This window comes from Salvelinus sp. IW2-2015, linkage group LG6.2 (genome assembly GCF_002910315.2).
Source record: "Salvelinus sp. IW2-2015 linkage group LG6.2, ASM291031v2, whole genome shotgun sequence".
Taxonomy (NCBI): Eukaryota; Metazoa; Chordata; class Actinopteri; order Salmoniformes; family Salmonidae; genus Salvelinus; species Salvelinus sp. IW2-2015.
In genome coordinates this window covers 21,407,829-21,430,582 of record NC_036846.1, presented here as the reverse complement: position 1 = coordinate 21,430,582, position 22,754 = coordinate 21,407,829, and the positions used below count along the sequence as shown (strand labels likewise).

Below are 22,754 nucleotides of genomic sequence, written 5' to 3'. Positions count from 1 at the left end.
TATTATATATTATATATATATGGGGTGGGGCTTAAGCTGCATCCCTGTCTCACCCCACGGCCCTGTGGAAAGGAATGTGTTTTTTTGCCAATTTTAACAGCAAACTGTTTGTTTGTGTACATTGATTTATAATGTGTATGTTTTTCCCCAACACCATTTTCCATCAATTTGTATAGCAGACCTCATATGTCAAATTGAGTCCAAAGCTTTTTTGAAATCAACAAAGCATGGCAAGACAAGACTTTGCCGTTGTTTTGTTTGTTTGTCAATTAGGGTGTGCAAGGTGAATATGTGGTTTGTCTTATGGTAATTTAGTAAAAAGCCAATTTGAAATTTGCTCAGTCAATTGTTTTTTGCTGAGGAAATGTACAAGTCTGCTGTTAATGATAATGCAGAGGATTTTTCAAGGTTTCTGTTGATGCATATCCCACGGAAGTTATTGGATCAAATCTGTCTCCACTTTTGTTGATTGGGGTGATCAGTCCATGTTTCCAAATATTGGGTAAGATGCCAGAGCTAAGGATGATGTTAAAGAGTTTAAGTATAGCTAATTGAAATTTGTGGTTTGTATATTTTATCATTTCATTTTTGATACCATCAACACCACAGGTATTTTTGAGTTGGAGGGTTTGTATTTTGCTCTGTAGTTCATTCAATGTAATTGAGAAGAATCCAGTGTGTTTTGGTAGTCTTTAATAGTTGATTCTAAGATTTGTATTTGATCATGTATATGTTTTTGTTATAAGGCCAAAACGATTGGAGAAGTGGTTTACCCATATTTCTCCGTTTTGGATAGATAAACTCTTGTATTGTAGTTTGTATAGTGTTTTCAAATTTTCAACAAAATGGTTAGTCTTTGGATTCTTCAATTACATTGCTGATTTCTGACGTGCTGTTCCTTCTTTTTCCGTAGTGTATTTCTGTATTGTTTTAGTGATTTATAGTGAGGCGTAGGCTCAGGTTTTCTGGGTCTCTAGTTTTTGGTTGGATAGGTTTGTCCATTTCTTTCTTAGGTTTTTGCATTCTTCATCAAATGTGTTATTGTTTTTTAGTTTTCTGTTTGAAATGTTTAGATTTGATAGGGAAGCTGGGAGGTCAAATATACTGTTAAATTTTCTACTGCCAAGTTTCACCTTCACTATTACAGTGGACCGTTTTGTCCAGGAAGTTGTCTAAAAGGGATTGAATTTGTTGTTGCTTAATTGTGTTTTGGTAGGTTTCCACACTACTTTCTTCCATCTATAGCATTCCTAATATTATTCAGTTCCTTTGTCTTGGATGCCTCATGATTTGAGTATTGCTCTGTTCAGTAGAGTCGACTGATTTTGCTGTGATCTGATAGTTGTGTCAGTGGGCTGACTGAACGCTCTAGAGAGACTCTGGGTGAGATCGGTGATAAAGTATCATCTCTCTCAGGAGCAAGCATAGATCATCGGGGAAGAGAGAAGTGACAGTCGTTATGCCGATTCAACCAGAGTCTCTCAGAGCGCAGCTCCAGCCCAACTGACACAACTATCAGATCAACAGCAAAATCATCGTCTACTCGGATAAGAGACTGTAATACTCAACACTGGATGCATCATGACAAAGGAACTGATATATTAGGAAATGCTATAGCACCTGGAAGAAAGTAGCTCGTGGTAGAGGCCGTACCCTAATATCACATTGAGAACGCCAACATGACACAGCAGTCCCTAGCACTGTGTAGGGAAGAAACGTCTGTGTGTGACGGCTCGAACCAAGTTAAAATAATTAACAGTATAATGTCTGAACCTCACTATACCCTAGTCAAGCTAAGAGACGATTCAACAGGAAATAAAGATAGCATACACCATTCTTGATGAAGAATGCAAAACCTAAGAAGAGAAGTGGACAATGATATCCAAGACAAAAACCGAGAGCAGAAGAAACCTGAGCCTACGCTTCACTATAATCACTAAAACAATACAGAAATACACTACGGGAAAAGAAAGGAACAGCACGTCAGAAATCAGCAATGTAATTGAAGAATCCAAAGACTAACCATTTTTGTGAAAATTGGAAAACACTATACAAACTACAATACAAAGAGTTATCTATCCAAAGAGAGAATATGGGTAAACCACTTCTCCAATCGTTTGGCCTTATAACAAAAACATATACATGATCAAATCACAATCTTAGAATCAACTATTAAGACTACCAAAACACACTGGATTCTCCAATTACATTGAATGAACTACAGAGCAAAATACAAACCCTCCAACTCAAAAATACCTGTGGTGTTGATGGTATAAAAATGAAATGATAAAATATACAAACCACAAATTTCAATTAGCTATACTAAAACTCTTTAACATCATCCTTAGCTCTGGCATCTTACCCAATATTTGGAAACATGGACTGATCACCCAATCAACCAAAGTGGAGAACAGATTTGATCCCAATAACTTCCGTGGGATATGCCATCAAACATAGAAACCTTGGAAAAATCCTCTGCATTATCATTAACAGCAGACTTGTACATTTCCTCAGCAAAAACAATGTACTGAGCAAATTTCAAAATTGCTTTTTACTAAATTACCATAAGACAAACCACATATTCACCTTGCACACCCTAATTGACAAACAAACAAAACAACGGCAAGTCTTGTCTTGCCATGCTTTGTTGATTTCAAAAAAGCTTTGGACTCAATTTGACATGAGGGTCTGCTATACAAATTGATGGAAAATGGTGTTGGGGAAAAACATACGACATTATAAAATCAATGTACAACAAACAACAGGTTTGCTGTTAAAATGGCAAAAAAACACATTCCTTTCCACAGGGCCGTGGGTGAGACAGGGATGCAGCTTAAGCCCACCCTCTATTATATATATATATATATATATATATCAATGAATTGGCGAGGGCACTAGAACAGTCTGCAGCACCCGGCTCAACTTACTAGAATCTGAAATCAAATGTCTACTGTTTGCTGATGATCTGGAGCTTCTGTCCCCAACCAAGGAGGGCCTACAGCAGAACCTAGATCTTCTGCACAGATTCTGTCATACCTGGGCCCTGACACTAACTCTCAGTAAGACAAAAATAATTGTGTTCCAAAAAAGGTCCAGTTGCCAGCCCACGAATACAAATTCCATCTAGACACAGTTGCCCTAGAGCACTGTGATAGAAAAACTATGATATACATAGTTAACGATTATATACTTAACAATAGTAAGACATTTCTGTTCTGTTAAATGCTGTGTTTCTGTAAAGGGATGGTTTCAACTCTAACTTCCTGCAGTTAGACTGGGCGTATGGTCAAATAAATGGGTTATGCTAGAGATAGCTTGAACTGCAATGACTGTGTGATTAAAAACCTAAAGCCGGTATTCCATAGACAAGATAGCCTGCAAGAGTTTAGAACAATCCTTATTGTCTCATCTTCATCCTGGCATCTGGGAAAACTAAGCCGGGTTGAGGGTAAAACAACATCCCGTGCAGATAACCAGGAGATGGACCAAGGTGGCTTATGGGAGGGATAGAACCAGCCCAGACTAAGCATTTTTAGGTCCTATACAAGATCTGTTTTTTTCATTATCAGTTAAGCTCTCGGCAACACACACTTTAGAGTGTGGGGTCGACGGTTTCATTTACTGCAATCATTAATCAATATTGAATAAAGATGATTGTTTGAAGAAATTACAAAGTCTCTCTCACTTGATTCGAATATTCCATGCCAGCACACAACAAAAAAACTGTACATACCTTGGCCTAAACATCAGCGCCACAGCTTTGTTATGGAAGGTTATCACCTACACAGAGATGAACCTGGAGAAGAGCCCCTTAAGTTAGCTGGTCCTGGGGCTCTGCTCACAAACACAAACAGACCTTACAGGGCCCCAGGACAGAAACACAATTAGACCCAAGCAAATCATGAGAAAACAAAAAGATAATTACTTGACACATTGGAAAGAATTTACAAAACAGAGCAAACTAGAATGCACATTTTGCCCATACAGAGAGTATACAGTGGCAGAATACCTGACCACTGTGACTGACCCCAATTTAAGGTTAAGGAAATATTTGACTATGTACAGACCCAGTGAGCATCGCCTTGCTATTGAGACTAACCACTAGGCTACCTGGGGCGAGCGTTGGGCAGTAACCGAAAGGTTGCTAGATCTGAATCCCCGAGCTGACAAAGTAAAAATCTGTTGTTCTGCACCTGAACAAGGCAGCTAACCCACTAAGCCATCATTGTAAATAAGAATTTGTTTCTTAACTGACTTGCCTAGTTAAATATAAATCAAATAGAAAGAGCCTGTCAAGGCAGTCCTGGCTCTCAAGAGAAGACAGCCTATGTGCACACTGCCCACAAAATTAGGTGGAAACTGAGCTGCACTTCCTAACATAGTATGACCATATTAGAGACACATATTTCCCCTCATTACACAGATCTACAAATAATTAAAAAACAAATCCAATTTTGATAAACTCCCTTATCTATTGGGTGAAATACCACAGTGTGCCATCACAGCACCTGTTGCCACAAGAAAAGTGAAGACAAACACACATTGTGTATTGTAGTTTGTATAGTGTTTTCCAATTTTCACAAAAATGGTTAGTCTTTGGATTCTTCAATTACATTGCTGATTTCTGACGTGCTGTTCCTTCTTTTTCCGTAGTGTATTTCTGTATTGTTTTAGTGATTTATAGTGAAGGCGTAGGCTCAGGTTTTCTGGGTCTCTGTTTTTGGTTGGATAGGTTTGTCCATTTCTTTCTTAGGTTTTTGCATTCTTCATCAAATGTGTTATTGTTTTTAGTTTTCTGTTTGAAATGTTTAGATTTGATAGGGAAGCTGRGAGGTCAAATATACTGTTAAKATTTTCTACTGCCAAGTTTACACCTTCACTATTACAGTGGAACGTTTTGTCCAGGAAGTTGTCTAAAAGGGATTGAATTTGTTGTTGCTTAATTGTGTTTTGGTAGGTTTCCACACTACTTTCCTTCCATCTATAGCATTTCCTAATATTATTCAGTTCCTTTGTCTTGGATGCCTCATGATTTGAGTATTGCTCTGTTCAAGTAGAGTCGACTGATTTTGCTGTGATCTGATAGTTGTGTCAGTGGGCTGACTGAACGCTCTGAGAGACTCTGGGTTGAGATCGGTGATAAAGTATTCTACAGTACTACTGCCAAGAGATGAGCTATATAGGTGTAMCTACCGTAGGAGTACCCTTGAAGCTTACCATTGACTATGTACATACCCAGCGTGCGACAGAGATGCAGGAGTTGTGACCCGTTTTTGTTGGTTGTGTTGTCATAGTTGTGCCTAGGGGGGCATATGCAGGAGGGAATGCTGTCACCTCCAGGTAGGTGTTTGTTCCACTGTGTGCTGAGGATGTCAGGTTCTTGTCCAGTTCTGGTATTTAGGTCACCACAAACTAGTACATATACCTGGGCCTGGAAATGACTGATTTACCCCTCCAGGATGGAGAAGCTGTCTTCATTAAAGTATGGGGATTCTAGTGGGGGGATATAAGTAGCACACAGGAGGACATTTTTCTCTGTTCAGATCATTTCCTTTTGAATTTCTAGCCAAATATAAATGTTCCTGTTTTGATTAATTTAATTGAGTGAGTTAGGTCTACTCTATACCAAATTAGCATATCCCCTGCCTGTTTCACACCTGGTTGTTTGGTGTATGGGTCTACCAGCTCTCTGTAACCTAGAGGGCAACCAGTGGGTCCATCTCCTCTACCATGTTTCTTGTAGGATGACGATGTCTATATTTCTGATTTCTTTGGGTCTCTCTCTCTCCGTCTCTCTCTATATCTAAGTCTCTCTCTCATCCATTATTCTCCCTCTTGTCTGTTCTCTCCAGGGTTTCTTTCGTAAAGGTAATGTGTTACTGGAGATGGGTCGTCAGTCTGAAGCCCTGATCCAGTTTCACCACTGTCTCAAGCTACAGGCCGACTTCACTCCTGCCATGAGCCAGATTAAAAAGGTCAGTAGCTATAGCCAACACTGACTGGCTCATTTACTAACTGTTTACAWCAGACTGGCTTATTTACTGACTGGCTCATTTACTGACTGTTTACCAATCACTGGTCCAGTTACTTACTGACTATTTTTCCCTTACCCTGTTTCACTGTTCCAGTTAGTCTCACTGACTGACTGTTTTCCACTCATTGACTGTCTGCCTGACTTAACTTCACTGGCTCATTCAGTCTCACTAGCTTAGTGTGTCAGTGACTGCTTGGCTAAATGACTGTATGGGGTCAGTTAAGGTTCTAGGAACGGTGGCAGTTGCTGCTTCTAGGAATGCTTTAAAGAATGGAATGCCTTGGAACAGTGTTAGACAATCTCAACACGTACTGTATACTAAAATCAGCAAAAAAAGAAACGTCCTCGCTGTCAACTGCGTTTATTTTCAGCAAACTTCACTTGTGTAAATATTTGTATGAAACTAACAAGATTCAACAACTGAGACATAAACTGAACAAGTTCCACAGACATGTGACTAACAGAAATGGAATAATGTGTCCATGAACAAAGGGGGGTCAAAATCAAAAGTAACGGTCAGTATCTGGTGTGGCCACCAGCTGCATTAAGTACTACAGTGCATCTCCTCCTCATGGACTGCACCAGATTAGCCAGTTCTTGCTGTGAGATGTTACCCCACTCTTCCACCAAGGCACCTGCAAGTTCCTGGACATTTCTAGGGGGAATGGCCCTAGCCCTCACTCTCAGATCCAACATGTCCCAGACGTGCTCAATGGGATTGAGATCCGGGCTCTTCGCTAGCCATGGCAGAACACTGACATTCCTTTCTTACAGGAAATCACACACAGAACGAGCAGTATGGCTGGTGGCACTGTCATGCTGGAGGGTCATGTCAGGATGAGCCTGCAGGAAGGGTACCACATGAGGGAGGAGGATGTCTTCCCTGTAACACACAGCATTGAGATTGCCTGCAATGACAACAAGCTCAGTCCGATGATGCTGTGACACAACACCCCAGACCATGACGGACCCTCCACCTCCTAATCGATCCCGTCCCGGAGTACAGGCCTCAGTGTCACGCTCATTCCTTCGACGATAAACGCGAATCCGACCATCATCCCTGTTGAGACAGAACCGTGACTCGTTAGAGAAGAGCACTTTTTGCCAGTCCTGTCTGGTCCAGCGACGGTGGGTTTGTGCCCATAGGCACACATTGTTGCCGGTGATGTCTGGTGAGGACCTGCCTTACAACAGGCCTACAAGCCCTCAGTCCAGCCTCTCTCAGCCTATTGCGGACAGTCTGAGTCACTGATGGAGGGATTGTGCATTCCTGGTGTAACTCGGGCAGTTGTTGTTGCCGTCCTGCAGGACAGGTGTGATGTTCGGATGTACCGATCCTGTGCAGGTGTTGTTACACATGGTCTGCCACTGCGAGGACAATCAGCTGTCTGGCCTGTCTTCCTGTAGCGCGTGTCTTAGCCGTTCTCACAGTACGGACATTGCAATTTATTACCCTGGCCACAGCTGCAGTCCTCATGCCTCCTTGCAGCATGCCTAAGGCACGTTTTCGCAGATGAGCATGGACCCTGGGCATCTTTCTTTTGGTGTTTTTCAGAGTCAGTAGAAAGGCCTCTTTAGTGTCCTAAGTTTTCATAACTGTGACCTTAATTGCCTACCGTCTGTAAGCTGTTAGTGTCTTGACGACCGTTCCACAGGTTCATTGAACAAGCATGGGAAACAGTGTTTAAACCCTTTACAATGAAGATTTGTGAAGTTATTTGGATTTTTACAAAGTATCTTTGAAAGACAGGGTCCTGAAAAAGGGACGTTTCTTATTTTTCTGATTTTGTATACAGCAGGGGTGGGCAATGATTTCAGCCCGAGGGCCACATCGGGATTTCGAAATTCAGATTTGCTTGTCAAAAGCAATTTGCAGGCCAGAAAAAGTTATTTGAAAATGTATAGATCCATTAGTGTTTCTACATGCTTTCTACCTAGTTTTAGACGTTCAAGAGTGTCCTGGAGTTTAAAAAATCCTCAAACCTCCCCCGGGCCGGATTGAATGGACTCGTGGGATGAATCTGGCTTGGGGGCCATATAACATCCACCCCTGATGTACAGTATACCAAGAACAAGGATGACTGACTGGGTGGGGTTATTCAAGGACAGGCTAGCATTGTAAATGCTATGATATGTTATGGAACACTGTCAGAATATCTACTAACACTTATGTGTGTCAGGTCAACTAAGGCGAGGGGTCATCTATGCTAGAAAAGGATATGACATGGGACAATATTAGGCAATCTAAACACTTCTACATAACTGCTAAATGGACGTTTACAGTTAGGTTACTGTTAGAGGGCCGGTTACTGTTAGAGGGCCAGTTACAGTTAGGTTACTGTTAGAGGGCCAGTTATAGGGTCAGTTAGAGGGTCAGTTATAGGCTAACTGTGTCAGGTTATCTGAGGTTGGATAAGATTTAGAAATGCAATGTCACAGAAGGCAACCTAGTCATTTACATGTTCAGCCTAGTCATTTACATGTTCAGCCTAGTCATTTACATGTTCAGCCTAGTCATTTGCATGTGCAGCCTAGTCATTTGCATGTGCAGCCTAGTCATTTGCATGTGCAGCCTAGTCATTTGCATGTTCGGCCTAGTCATTTGCATGTTCGGCCTAGTCATTTGCATGTTCGGCCTAGTCATTTGCATGTTCGGCCTAGTCATTTGCATGTTCGGCCTAGTCATTTGCATGTTCAGCCTAGTCATTTACATGCGCAGCCTAGTCATTTACATGTTCAGCCTAGTTATTTAAAATATTCAGCAAGTTGTGGGTTTCTAAATGAATGGTTGATGGATTGATTGATTAAAGTCACGTCTGATGTTGTAGGATGGATTTTGTTGTGGGATAAGTTTATAATGATGGAACGTGTATGATGAAGTAGCAGTATGTTTTTAAATGATTCATGGATGGATAGATTGATCTGTGTGTGTGTTTTCCCTGGTCAGATCCTGGAGACGGGGGGCATGTCAGTGCCAGAGGAGGTGCCCCAGATCCTCCAGGTGGTCTCCGAGTACCTCAGAGGCCACTGCCCCCCCATCACAATCCTCTTCCCTGAGGGACCCACACACAGCCACACACACAGCCACACACACTGCCTCAACAAAAGCTTCCGATACCCTCAGGTGGAAGGGGCAGACGGGGACAGGAGAGCAGACTTGGAGACAGGGCCAAAGGTGAAACATGGGACCAGTACTGAGTGCTGTCTCAGTCTCTGTCAGGCCGTGTCCTTCCTCCCTACAGCCGAGAATGATGAGGAGATGATGATGAGGAGGAGGGAGGAGAGGCACAGCAGGGGTACATAGAACACACACACACACACACACACACACACAGAGGAAGAGAGAAGAGACATGTAGATGGTTGATATTGGTTCTATGTTGTCTCCCTCAGGAGGCTGCAGTCTGGACAGAAGAGAATCTCTTAGTGTCCTCACTGTGTCTGACTTTGAATGTCCCCTCTGTATCAGGTTAGTAGTTTCCATAAGTGGTACATCCTGTGGAGTCTTGTGGTACTGTGCAATTGTTGATAAACTTGTGCTGTACTCTGATCTTAGTGCTGTACCTCTACAGGTTGTTCTATGAGCCAGTGACCACTCCCTGTGGACACACCTTCTGTAGGACCTGCCTCGAGAGAAGCCTAGACCACAACCTCCGCTGCCCCCTCTGCAAACAACCACTAGAGGAGGTAACTAGGGCCTACGTAACTAGGGCCTACGTAACTAGGGCCTACGTAACTAGGGCCTACGTAACTAGGGCCTACGTAACTAGGGCCTACGTAACTAGGGCCTACGTAACTAGGGCCTACGTAACTAGGGCCTACGTAACTAGGGCCTACGTAACTACATTGCTTTGCAAAAATATTCAGTATTCACATTTATTGTCAACAATCAACACAAAATATTATCTAATGTAAATGAGGAAGATGTTTTTTTAGTATAAGATAAATAAAACCTAACTAAAATAGTCATTGCATAAGTATTCAGACCCTTTGTTTAGGCAAGCCTAAATTACTTCTGTAAGGTCCCTAACACAGATTCAACTACAATGATCAGGGAGCTTTTGGAAAGCCTCAAAGAAGGCCAGTGATTGGTAGATGGGTAACAATAACAAATCAGACATTGAATATCTCTTTAAGCATGGTCAGGTTAATACTTATGCTGTGGATTATATATTAAACCACCAAGACACATCAAAGATACTGTTGTCCTTCTGAACTGAGCTGCAGGACAGGAAGGAAACTGCTCAGGGATGTTACCATGAGGCCATTGTTGATTTTAAAAGTCCAATGGCTATGATAGGAGAAAACTGAAGATGGATCAACAACATTGTAGTGACTCCACAATAAAGAACTAAATGACAGAGTGAAAAGAATAATACAAAAATACTGAATAAAATATTCCAAAACATGAATCTTGTATGCAGTAAGGTACAAAAGTAATACTGCTAAAAAATCAACTTTTTGTCCTAAATGCAAAGCCTTATGGGAAAACACAACACATCACTGAGTAACTGCCTCCTTATTTTCAAGCATGGTGGTGGCTGCATCATGGTATGGGTATGCTTGACATTGGCAAATACTTGGGAGTTTTTCAGGATAAAAAGAAACGGGATGGAGCTAAGCACAGGCAAAATCCTAGAGGAAAACCTGCTTCAGTCTACTTTACACCAGAGACTGAGAGAGGAATTCACCTTTCAGCAGGACAATAACCTACAACACAAGGCCAAATCTGGAGTTGCTTACCAAGAAGACAGTGAATGTTCCTAAGTGGCCAAGTTACAGTTTTGACTTAAATCTGTTTCAAAATCTGTGGCAAGACTTGAATTGCTGTGTAGCCATGATCCTCAACGTCTTGACAGAGCTTGAAGATTTCTTTTAAAGAATCATGGTCAAATATTGCACAATCCAGGTGGGAAAAGCTCTTATAGACTTACCCAAGAAGAGTCACCTGTGTAATCAATGCCAAAGGTGTTTTTAGYATGTGTTGACTTAGGGAGCTGAATACTTAGGCAACAACTACATTTTCTATTAATCTTTAGAAAAATTTAATTGTTCTTCCACTTTGACGTTACAGAGTATTTTGTGCAGTTTGTTGACAAAAAATTACAATGAAATACATTTGAATCCCACCTTGTAACACAATAAAATGTAAAGAAATCCAAGCGGCCTGAATACTTTTGCAAGGCACTGTGTGTACACTACTACATAACTAGGGCCTACGTAACTAGGGCCTTTGTCTGTGTACATGGACTCAATCAGAAACATCATAATGAAACAATTGCAATGGAAGGTCTGCTTGTACTGTTTTATGTCGCTATCATGTTTATAACCCAAGGGAGATCGCTTTAACTGGGATGCACTTACTTGTTACTTTTCTTCCCAATAATGCGGAATCACTTCGTCTTTCCTGTGTAGTACTTTAAGAACAGGAAGTACAACCCCACGGTGCTGCTGCAGGAGATCATGTCTCACCTCTTCCCCCTGCAGCTGGATGAGAGGAAGCAGGTCCACGAGACTGAGATGGCCGAACTATCCAAGTGAGTCCTGTCGCTGACGCACTGTAACCAGGGGTACACGGAGGTCGATTGCGAACCCTCTCGGTTTGTTCTAGAGTCTCCCAGAACGGTAACCTGGCACCCAAACTGATTTCTCTATGTTTCATCTTTGTGAGTGCAGCGTTCAGTGTGCTTTAACCAGGCTACCAAAATTGGCCCTTACCTGTAAAACGAGCTTTGGAACTATTTTGGTGGAAGTTCTTAATGCCTGAATGAAATGAGAGACTGAAACGTGAAATTGTTGATGGGCAATCATATGCTCACCAGAATGAGCTTGGGGCGAGTTGGTAACCTTAATGGTAACTATGGCAGCATGCATCGGGCTCCTCATACAGTAGAGTACTCATACAGTACTACAGTAGTAGTAGAGTAGACGTTGTGACCGTGAGGTTATTAGCAAAGCACCGCACAAGGCAACAACACCAGCTGCTGGACAAGAGCAACACTGAAAATATGTATACAGTAGCAGTCAAAAGTTTGGACACCTACTCATTCAAGGGTTTATTTTTATAACAGTGAAGACATCAAAACTATGAAATAACATCTATGGAATAATGTGGTAGCCAAAAAAGTGTTAAACAAATCAAAATATATTTTATATTCTTCAAAGTAACCACCCTTTGCCTTGATGACAGCTTTGCACACTCTTGCCATTCTCTCAACCAGCTTCACCTGGAATGCWTTTCCAAAAGTCTTGAAGGAGTTCCCACATATGCTGGGCACTTGTTGGCTGCTTTTCCGTCACTCTGCGGTCCAACTCATCCCAAACCGTCTCAATTGGGTTGACGTCGGGTGATTGTGGAGGCCAGGTCATCTGATGCAGCACTCCATCACTGTCCTTCTTGGTCAAATAGCCCTTACATAGCCTGGAGGTGTTGGGGCATTGTCCTGTTGAAAAACATATGATAGTACCACAAAGTGCAAACCAGATGGGATGGCATATCGCTGCAGAATGCTGTGCTAGCCTTGCTGGTTAAGTGTCCCTTGAATTCTAAATATATAACCGACGGTGTCACCAGCAAAGCGACCCCACACATCACACCTCCTCCTCCATGCTTCACGGTGTGAACCACACATGCGGAGAACATCCTTTCACCTACTCTGCSTCTCATAACGACATAGCGTTTGGAAGCAGAAATCTCAAATTTAGACTCGTCAGACCATTGGACAGATTTACACCGGTCTAATGTCCATTGCTTGTGKTTTTTTTGGCCCAAGCAAGTCTCTTCTTCTTMTTATTGGTGTCCTTTAGTAATGGTTTATTTGCAGCAATTTGACCATGAAGGCCCGATTCACGCAGTTTCCTCTGAAAAGTTAATGTTGAGATGTGTCTGTTACTTGAACTCTGTGAAGCATTTATTTGGGCTGCAATTTCTGAGGCTGGTAACTCCTAATAAACTTATCCTCTGCAGCAGAGGTAACTCTGGGTCTTCCTTTCCTGTGGCGGTCGTCATGAGAGCCAGTTTCATCATGGAGCTTGATGGKTTTTGCGACTGCAAAAAGTTATTGAAATTTTCCGCATTGACTGACCTTCATGTCTTWAAGTAATGATGGCCTGTCGTTTGTCTTTGCTTATTTGGGCTGTTCTTGCCATAATATGGACTTGGTCTTTTACCAAATAGGTCTTCTGTATACCACTCCTACCTTGTCACAACACAACTGATTGGCTCAAACGCATTAGGAAGGAAAGAATTTCCACAAAATAACTTTTAACAGGGCACACCTGTTAATTGAAACGCATTCCAGGTGACTACCTCATGAAGCTGGTTGAGATAATGCCAAGAGTGTGCAAAGCTTTCATCAAGGCAAAGGGTGGCTACTTTGTTTAACASTTTTTGGGTTACTACATGAATCCATGTGTTATTTAATATTTTTGATGTCTTCACAATTTTTTTACAAAATAGTACAAATAAAGAAAAACCCTTGAATGAGTTGGTGAGTCCAAACTTTTGACTGTGTGTGTGTGTATTAAATACACACCTCCTTAACACCACTGTTAGCCTGATTAAATATATATTTATCTCTCTGTATCCTCCCTCTCTTTTTGAATCCTCTCTGTCTCTCCTTCTGCTTTCTCTCTGTCTCTCTCTCTGTTTCTCTCYYTCCATCCCCCAGTCTAACTAAGGACATCCCTATCTTTGTGTGTACGGTGGCGTACCCGGGCGTGCCCTGTCCTCTCCACATCTTCGAGCCTCGTTACCGCCTCATGATGAGACGATGTATGGAGACGGGCACCAGGAAGTTTGGCATGTGCAGCTACGAACATGGAAAAGGGTGGGTGGTGGATGTATACAATCTGAAAATACTGGTATGAAAATGAACCCTGAGTGTATCTGACTCTCTTCCCCTTTTACATTACTACGCTGAGCCACACTGTGCTGGGGATCTGATTGTCTTTCACATTACCCTTTCAGCTTGCTTCCAACAACTCTCTGTCTGTGTCTGTGTGTCTCCTCCAGATTTGCAGACTACGGCTGTATGCTGGAGATCCATAGCCTAGAGGTGTTGCCTGACGGTCGCTCGTATGTGGACTGTGTGGGAGGAAGTCGCTTCAGGGTCCTGAAGAGAGGACAGAGAGATGGATACCACACCGCTGATATAGAGTACATGGAGGACCACAAGGTACACACAATCTCACACACACTGAAGAGAGCTAGATACCACACTGCTGATATAGAATACATGGAGGACCACAAGGTAAGTTACCACAGGTTGTTCTAACCTACTCCTGGCCCTGGATGACCCCTGTGAATTCAGAGTTTTGGTTGAATTTAACACTCCTGGGGAAGGTTACAAATGCTATTTTATTAGCTAGTTCTTCAGTGAGTGTTTTACTGGTACTTGACCTGTTTCCAAGCAACAGTTTGTAAAGGCAATGTTCAGTGCTCAACCAGGCATACCTTAGAGGTGTGTGTGTGCGCGCGCACTAGAGGCTCAACATGCTTTGTTCACACCTACTGTAAAGGTCAGAGCCTAAACTACACAAAAACAACACAAGACACAATGGAATACAAAACTTTTACTATCTCATCCTGGAACATACAAGGTCTGAGGTCATCTGCCTTTAGCCTAAAGAGCAGAAACACAGACTACATCAAAGAAATTGGAAATACAGACATTGTCATCCTACTAGAAACATGGTATAAAGGAGACGGACCCACTGGTTGCCCTCTAGGTTACAGGGAGCTGGTAGTCCCATCCACCAAACTACCTGGTGTGAAACAAGGAAGAGACTCAGGGGTATGCTAATTTGGTATAGCGCAGACCTAACTCACTCTATTAAATTAGTCAAAACTGGAACATTTTACATCTGGCTAGAAATTAATAATAAGGAATTTCTCAACAGAGAAAAATGTCCTTGTGTGCTAGCTATATTCCCCCCAGTAGAATCCCCATACTTTAACGATGACAGCTTCTCCATCATAGAAGGGGAGATCAACCATTTCCAAGCCCAGGGACATGTACTACTCTGTGGCGACCTAGTCAATTCCAGAACTGGACAAGAACCTGACACTCTTACCACACAGGGAGACAAACACCTACCTGGAGGTGACAGCATTCCCTCCCCCATATGTCCCCCTAGACACAACTATGACAAAACAACCAACAAAAATGGGTCACAACTCCTGCACCTCTGTCGCACGCTGGGTCTGTACATAGTCAATGGCTTCGAGGGGACTCCTATGGTAGGTAACTTACAGCTCACCCATTGGCAGTAGTACTGTAGATTACTTTATCACTGACCTCAACCCAGAGTCTCTGAGTGTTCACAGTCAGCCCACTGACACTCCTATCAGATCACAGCGAAATCACAGTCTACTTAAACAGAGCAATACTCAATCATGAGGCATCAAAGCCAAAGGAACTGCATAATAGTAAGAAACACTATAGATGGAAGGAATGTAGTGTAGAAACCTACCAAAAAACAGTTGGGCAACAACAAATTCAATCCCTTTCAGACAACTTCCTGGACATAATGTTTCACTGTAATAGTGAAGATGTAAACTTGGCAGTAGAAAACCTAAACAGTATATTTGACCTCTCAGCTTCTTTATCAAATMAAAAATTGTCAAGCAGAGAAGCTAAGAAAATGAACAACAATGACAAATGGTTTGATGAAGATTGCAAAAACCTAAGAAAGGAATTGATAAACCTATCCAACCAAAAACATAGACCCAGAAAACCTGAGCCTACGCCTTCACTATGGTGAATCAATAAAACAATACAGAAATACACTACGGAAAAACAAGGGACAGCATGTCAGAAATCAGCTCAATATAATTGAAGTATCCATAGAATGTAATCACTTCTGGGAAAATTGGAACACACTAATCAAAAAACAACACGAGTCATCTATCCCAAATGGAGATGTTTGGATAAACCACTTCTCCAATCTTTTTGGCCTTATAACATATACATGATCAAATGCAAATATTAGAATCAACTATTAAAGACTACCAGAACCCACTGGATTCTCCAATTACATTACCACAGGACAAAATACAAACCCTCCAACCCCAAAAGTCCTGTGGTGTTGATGGTATCCTTAATGAAATGATAAAATATACAGACAACAAATTCCAATTGGCTTTACTTAAACTCTTTAACATCATCCTCAGCTCTGGCATCTTCCCCAATATTTGGAAACAAGGACTGATCACCCCAGTCCACAAAAGTGGAGACAGATTTGATCCCAATGGGGATATGTCAACAGCAACTTTTGAGAAAATCCTCTGCATTATCATTAACAGCAGACTTGCACATCTCCTCAATGAAAACAATGTACTGACCAAATGCTAAATTGTCTTTTTATCAAATCACCGTACGACAGACCACATATTCACYCTGCACACCTTGTTCGACTAACAAACATAACAAAGACAAAGTCTAATCATGCTTTGTTGATTTCAAAAAAGCTTTTGACTCAATTTGGCATGAGGGTCTGCTATACAAATGGATGGCAAATGGTGTTGGGGAAAAACATACAACATTATAAAATCCATGTACACAAACAACAAGTGTGCTGTTACAATATGTGTTTCTTTCCCATTTTATGTATCAACGAATTGGCGAGGGCATTAGAACAGTCTACAGCACCCGGCCTCACCCTACTAGAATCTGAAGTCAAATGTCTACTGTTTGCTGATGATCTGGTGCTTCTGTCACCAACCAAGGAGGGCCTACAGCAGCACCTAGATCTTCTCCACAGATTCTGTCAGACCTGGGCCCTGACAGTAAATCTCAGTAAGACAAAAATAATGGTGTTCCAAAAAAGGTCCAGTTGCCAGGACCACAAATACAAATTCCATCTAGTCACCATTGCCATAAAGCACATAAAAAATGATGCATACCTCGGCCTAAACACCAGCGCCACAGGTAACTTCCACAGAGCAGTGAAGATCTGAGAGACAAGGCAAGAAGGGCCTTCTACGCCATCAAAAGGAACATAAAATTCGACATACCAATTAGGATCTGGCTAAAAGTACTTGAATCAGTTATAGAACCCATTGCCCTTTATGGTTGTGAGGTCTGGGGTCTGCTCACCAACCAAGAATTAACAAAATGGGACAAACACCAAATTGAGACTCTGCATGCAGAATTCAGCAAAAATATCCTATGTGTACAATGTAAAACAATTTTAATTTTGCTATTTGTATAAAAAAAAAGTTTTTATTTGGCCTTACTGCTATTTGCCCATACAAATGCATTGAATAACAAAACAAATTCACTACATGGAACAACCGAGCCCCCCCCCCCCCAACAAAAAMCGGAAGGATGTTTGTTCTAAAGTGTCTATCCGATCTCTGAGAGATGTAAGAAAGATCAGGATTTAATTTTTTCACTTAAGTCTCCATAGATATTTCCCTACATGTTTTCGACTGGTAACGGGGAACTTCAGACGAGTCTTGTGAGGCCTCTGGGCGTCCAAGAGCTTGTACCTGTTCGTGAGAGTCTCATCTTTCCTTACAGAGGTCATAATAGTTTTTGGCCAAACCGTTCGGACTCTACGTACTTTCGGGATGTCTTATGGTCTGACAAACACCGCTCTACCTCTGTCACCTTTCACTGCGGAAGTGCGACATGGGCAGATGCGGTGGATTGAGACGCATCCAGTGCAAAAAACATATCTCTAGCTTACACTGACAGATTTTTATGGGGATTTTTGTATGATGCTAATTAGATTTCCACAGGGGCTCGGACATTGACCTTAGTGGGTTAAAGGTTTGAAGAGAATCAATTGTATTTTGCATTGAGAATCTCCTCATTTGTTTCTAGGCTGAGGGGTCAGAGTTGGAGCTGTTGCAGAGCCTCCATGACAGTGTGTATGAGCAGGCCCAGGACTGGTACACACGCCTCAACACACGGCTCAGAGAACAGATCAGCAGACAGTATGGAACCATGCCTGACAAGGATAACAACATACAGGTACACACACACAGACACACATGGACCTTGCCTATCACCTACCACTTCCAGACCAGCACTCATCTAGTATCGAAAATCCCCTGTATCTCCCCATCTCTCTCTCTCTCTTCCTCTTCTCTCATTTTTATCTCCCTGTCTCTCTCCATCAGGCCTCCAACAACGGTCCAGCGTGGTGTTGGTGGTTGTTGTCAGTTCTCCAGCTGGATCCTGCCTACCAGACCACCGTCCTGTCCCTGCCCTCCCTCAACGATCGCCTGGGACACCTGCGCATGGTTCTGGAGTACTTCTCCCAGAGCTAGAGAAGAGGAGGAGATAAAGGGATACAGATTTCCTGGGCTTTCTGATGCTTATCCAGTACCCTACACAGAGGAGAGGAGCATCTCTACAGACTGGATAATGTGAAACATCACACACACACTAATATATCACTCTCACACAGATCCCACACACAGTACCTGTCAGGCCCACTCCCCACCCCTGTATCTTCAGCAAGATGTTACTGGGTTTAGAGCCTGTCGCCATGGATATCATATGTCCTAGCCATGAACCCATTTTACCTGGCCAAGAGYAGAAAGAGATTGTTTTATCACTTACATAAATAATATGTTTGTTCATAGATACATCGTAAGTAAATACCATATTGAATCACTGGTGAAAGGTGCTTTTTGGGTGAAACTAGCTTGAAATACCTTAAACTATACCGTTTCTTGTTTGTGTCCAGCTCGCTAATAATCACTCAAATTAAAGATAGACAGTCACGAACGATGGATATATTGGACTATCTCTTGCAAATTTTGACGGCAAAGAAATTTAACACATTTTCATTGCGGCCTTCCGGACCTCGTTGAAGACCGAAGCAGCCCCCGGGGCAAAATAAGTGTGACACCCCTGCAGTATAAGGTTAAACTCAAACTGTTCTGATTCATGCCAAGGGATCTAAACCTGGTGGTAATGTCTCAGATAACCACTAGGTGTCACTGTTTTCACTCCTGTTTCCCTTATCAGCCAAGCATAAAGAACACTGCCATGGCAACTGACCCGCATGCATGACGTAACCAGCCATGTCAGAATCAGATGATCTGATTCCTATGGCTGTGAAGTGGTTGAAGAAAAGCTATAAAAAAAAAAGTGACACAGATAGCTCAGTCTTACAGAGCTGAACTTGATTTCCTGGGTAACGCACAATATGCTATTATAAGGCTTGGGTTAAAGTTATGTATAGTTTATAATAATCATATTGTCTTTTTTGGGGGTTCTTTAAAACCTTGGGAAGCTACTATATTGTGACAAACACAGTGACCAGCCATTTTGAATTACTAGCGCTACAGTATAATTACTATTGCCATTACTGTATCTTTACTGCCTTGTTACCAATATTGAATAGGATGTAATATTAGTGTGTTATTGCAATAATATTCTATTATGAAACATTGAAACATAAAAAGGCTCCGCCTGGGTGAAAATCGTCATATTTCGGAGTAATGTGAATTAAAGCTGCTATAGCCTGACTTCTCTTTAGTGTTGGTGAAGATGTATTGAACAGGGTTCCATCCCAAATGGCACCCTACTCCCTTCATAGGCCACTACCTTTGATCAGGGCCGCAATAGGACTGTAGTGAAAAGTAGTGCACTATATAGGGAATGGGGTGATATTTGGGATTCAGCCCCAGGTCTTTGTTAAATAAGGTGGAAAAAGACAGAGACAGGTGGTACAGCTTAGCTGTTCTACACGTGTAAACCGGTGTGTTGTTCTGTACACATGCATATGTATGTATGCACAGGAGGCTGGTGGCACCTTAATTGGTAATAATGTGCTCGTGGTAATACCTGGAGCAGAATCAGTGGAATGGTGTCAAATACAGTAAACATGGTTTCCAGGTGTTTGAAGCCATTTAATTTGCTCCGTTCCAGACATTATTATGAGCCGTTCTCCCCTCAGCAGCTTCCTGTATGTAAACAGTCTTTGGATAGCAGTCCTCCCTCTGACAACACAAACAAGTTGATGCTTTGTTGGACAGTAAAGGTGTGTGTGTGGAAATTGAAGAGACTACCTGTGTAATATAAAAGCTACCACTCCTGAGTTCAAACAGTGTGGGTTTTCTTTCAAATGCTTGAGTTGCACTTTATTGAGTTTGCCTAACGCAATGGCACCAATAGAATAGTCCCAAAAGTGCACACCATGTCCATCAGGCTCAATCAATCGTTCAAAGTATTTGGTAATAAATAAATAAAATAATATTTCCTTTTAACCCAGGTCTGGTAGCTTTCACACCCACAGGCAGGACAGACAGGAGTTGCCTCCCTAGCCCATCCCGGGCTCACACCACCCTCTGCCCCCTGTAGCGCCCCCTACCTGTGTGGCCCTCTCACCACTAGTGTTGGTGACTACAGTGCCTGGCCACTAGGAGGCAGTGTTTGTGTTTGAGCAGAAGGGAATAGACAAACGTTGTTTTCTTTTTGGGGTTTATTAGTGCCATATTCCATGGAATGTTGAAACTGCAAATCTTAACATGATTTACTAACAGACAGGCTGAAAATATACACAGGCTGTGTTTTTCTACTATAATATTTGTGCCATAGATACTGTTATTGTGTGTTTTTATTTAGAAATTTAGTTGGATTCAGTCATGAAATATTTATTAAGATTACAACCAACCTGCAACTTAAGCGTTGTAATTAATTCCCCATGTGTTATATCTGCTGGACAGTGAAAGACTAGCTTCCACCTGACACATTAGATTGACCACATATTGTTTTTAACAGACCGTCACAGACCGGTGACTCAGCATTGTAACTCGCCTGTTTATAGACTACAGTAGATATACTAGTGTAGCTATAATAGATAATAACCCTCAGTGATTGGACTGACGTGTGTGCTAGATTTTGGAGGGGCACATTTAAAGGCCTGATATTTCGCACAACGATACCCCTCCAAAGGACAGACATACAGATGGTTGGGCACAGGGGCAGGCCGGGCCTCGGCCCCTGGTTATTCTGACTTMTGACTTCTCCCCTAACATTTAACCTGGTGACCCATGTTTCCCTCTAACATCGCTGATGAAGACCTGCCTTTATTTAGTTTGGCTTCAGATGGACATGGTTGATTCTGACACTCCTGAAAACCGCTTTAGGAGCTGATTTAGACGGGTTATCTAAGTAAAACCAATCTAGGGGAAACACTGGTCTGACCGGCTATGTCCAGTTCACTACCCACACAGAACCTTAGAACCCACAGGTACTGACCTACACACCAGCTTTCTGAATACACGCAATACAGCAACGATCATGAGGTCCAATGTACTCTAAAGCGTAGGCCTACTCACTACAGATCACTGGCTGTCAGACATGTACAGAAGTGTGTATATTAGTCTTTAGCTGATTGTTTGCCGATGGAAACAAACAAAAAACTTGAGGTCCGATCAAAAACATTGATCACTTTACACTTCGGCCGTCTTGAATTCCCCTGGCTAATTGGACAAAAAGGGACTTTGATCAGGAACAGGCAGTCGGCTGCGTTGTTTATCCTCATAGATGATTATGATGTACATGAGAACAGGTAGCGATCAGTATTTGTGCTCTATTCAGGAACCAGACTTGACTGTTAAAATGAACAACTGGGTGGAAATTGACTACAGTTGACTTGTCCTTGATTGAGGCGCCTCCCCTCTCCTGTATGATTGATTATTGGAGAAGAAGACTTCTATTCTTGCACAGTATAATAGATATGCATGACCTGTTTTCTCTAATGTTCAGCAGTGGCATCAATGTTATTTTGTCCAACTACGCATCATAAAAATAAAAAAAGATTTTCTCCTTTCCCATTTTTCTTTCTTTTGAATGTTCAGTTGTTTTGGTACACACAGACAGGGATGTTCAGTTGTTTTGGTACACACAGACAGGGATGTTCAGTTGTTTTGGTACACACAGACAGGGGATGTTCAGTTGTTTGGTACACACAGACAGGGATGTTCAGTTGGTGGTACACACAGACAGGGATGTTCAGTGTGTTGTACACACAGACAGGGATGTTCAGTTGTGTGGTACACACAGACAGGGAGTTCAGTTGTGTTGGTACACACAGACAAGAGGTGTTCAGTTGTGTAGGTACACACAGACAGGGATGTTCAGTTGTGTTGGTACACAAGAGAGATGTTCAGTTGGTAGGTACACACAGACGGGATGTTCAGTTGTGTTGGTACACACAGACAGGGATGTTCAGTTGTGTTGGTACACACAGACAGGGATGTTCAGTTGTGTTGGTACACACAGACAGGTGTGCTGTACTGCTTCCATACTACATTGCTTCATCCTAAGTAGCTAGTACACTAGTGTGGATATTGGATCAGAACCAATGATTGGGAATGATTTTATCACACATAAGGACACTAGTCATCACCATAGACTTCACAGTTCATTTAGTGTTCTCTGGCCAGTGTAGTTCTCTATCGTATGTGATATATACATTAAATGGTAGAGAAAGGTATTGGCCAGGAAGCCATTCGAACCTACTACACCACTGTCTGTCTAAACCGTTGATATTGATACACCCCTGTTCTGCTGTGTACAAGCCGCCTGGCAACCGATGATGAACCATAAAATACCTGATGGATTTATTTGCTTCAAATATCCCTGGATGATGATGTTTCAAATGTTAATATTCTAAAGTTATTTAAATGAAATAAATGTCAATCATACATTTACTGATCTATCAGGAAGTGGAGTAGAGTTATTATATTCTTC

The 22,754-nt window shown here is 42.0% G+C and overlaps 1 protein-coding gene across 3 annotated transcripts in view; it reads left to right on the top strand.

Annotated features, from left to right (window-relative positions):
• Positions 1-21,830, top strand: part of lonrf4 (LON peptidase N-terminal domain and ring finger 4) — a 51,248-nt gene extending 29,418 nt beyond the window's left edge. Inside the window, exons 3-11 of one of the 3 annotated variants that reach the window (XM_023990416.1) lie at positions 5,853-5,975; positions 9,159-9,330; positions 9,427-9,502; positions 9,606-9,720; positions 11,449-11,570; positions 13,704-13,862; positions 14,048-14,210; positions 17,865-18,014; positions 18,164-21,830. In XM_023990416.1, the coding sequence (XP_023846184.1) occupies positions 5,853-5,975; positions 9,159-9,330; positions 9,427-9,502; positions 9,606-9,720; positions 11,449-11,570; positions 13,704-13,862; positions 14,048-14,210; positions 17,865-18,014; positions 18,164-18,313 (1,230 nt within the window). In that variant the 3' untranslated portion in view covers positions 18,314-21,830. Of the gene's footprint in view, positions 1-5,852; positions 5,976-8,981; positions 9,331-9,426; positions 9,503-9,605; positions 9,721-11,448; positions 11,571-13,703; positions 13,863-14,047; positions 14,211-17,864; positions 18,015-18,163 lie in introns of all 3 variants that reach the window. The other 2 variants (XM_023990415.1, XM_023990414.1) reach the window with 2 other exon arrangements.
• The last annotated feature ends 924 nt before the right edge of the window (positions 21,831-22,754 follow it).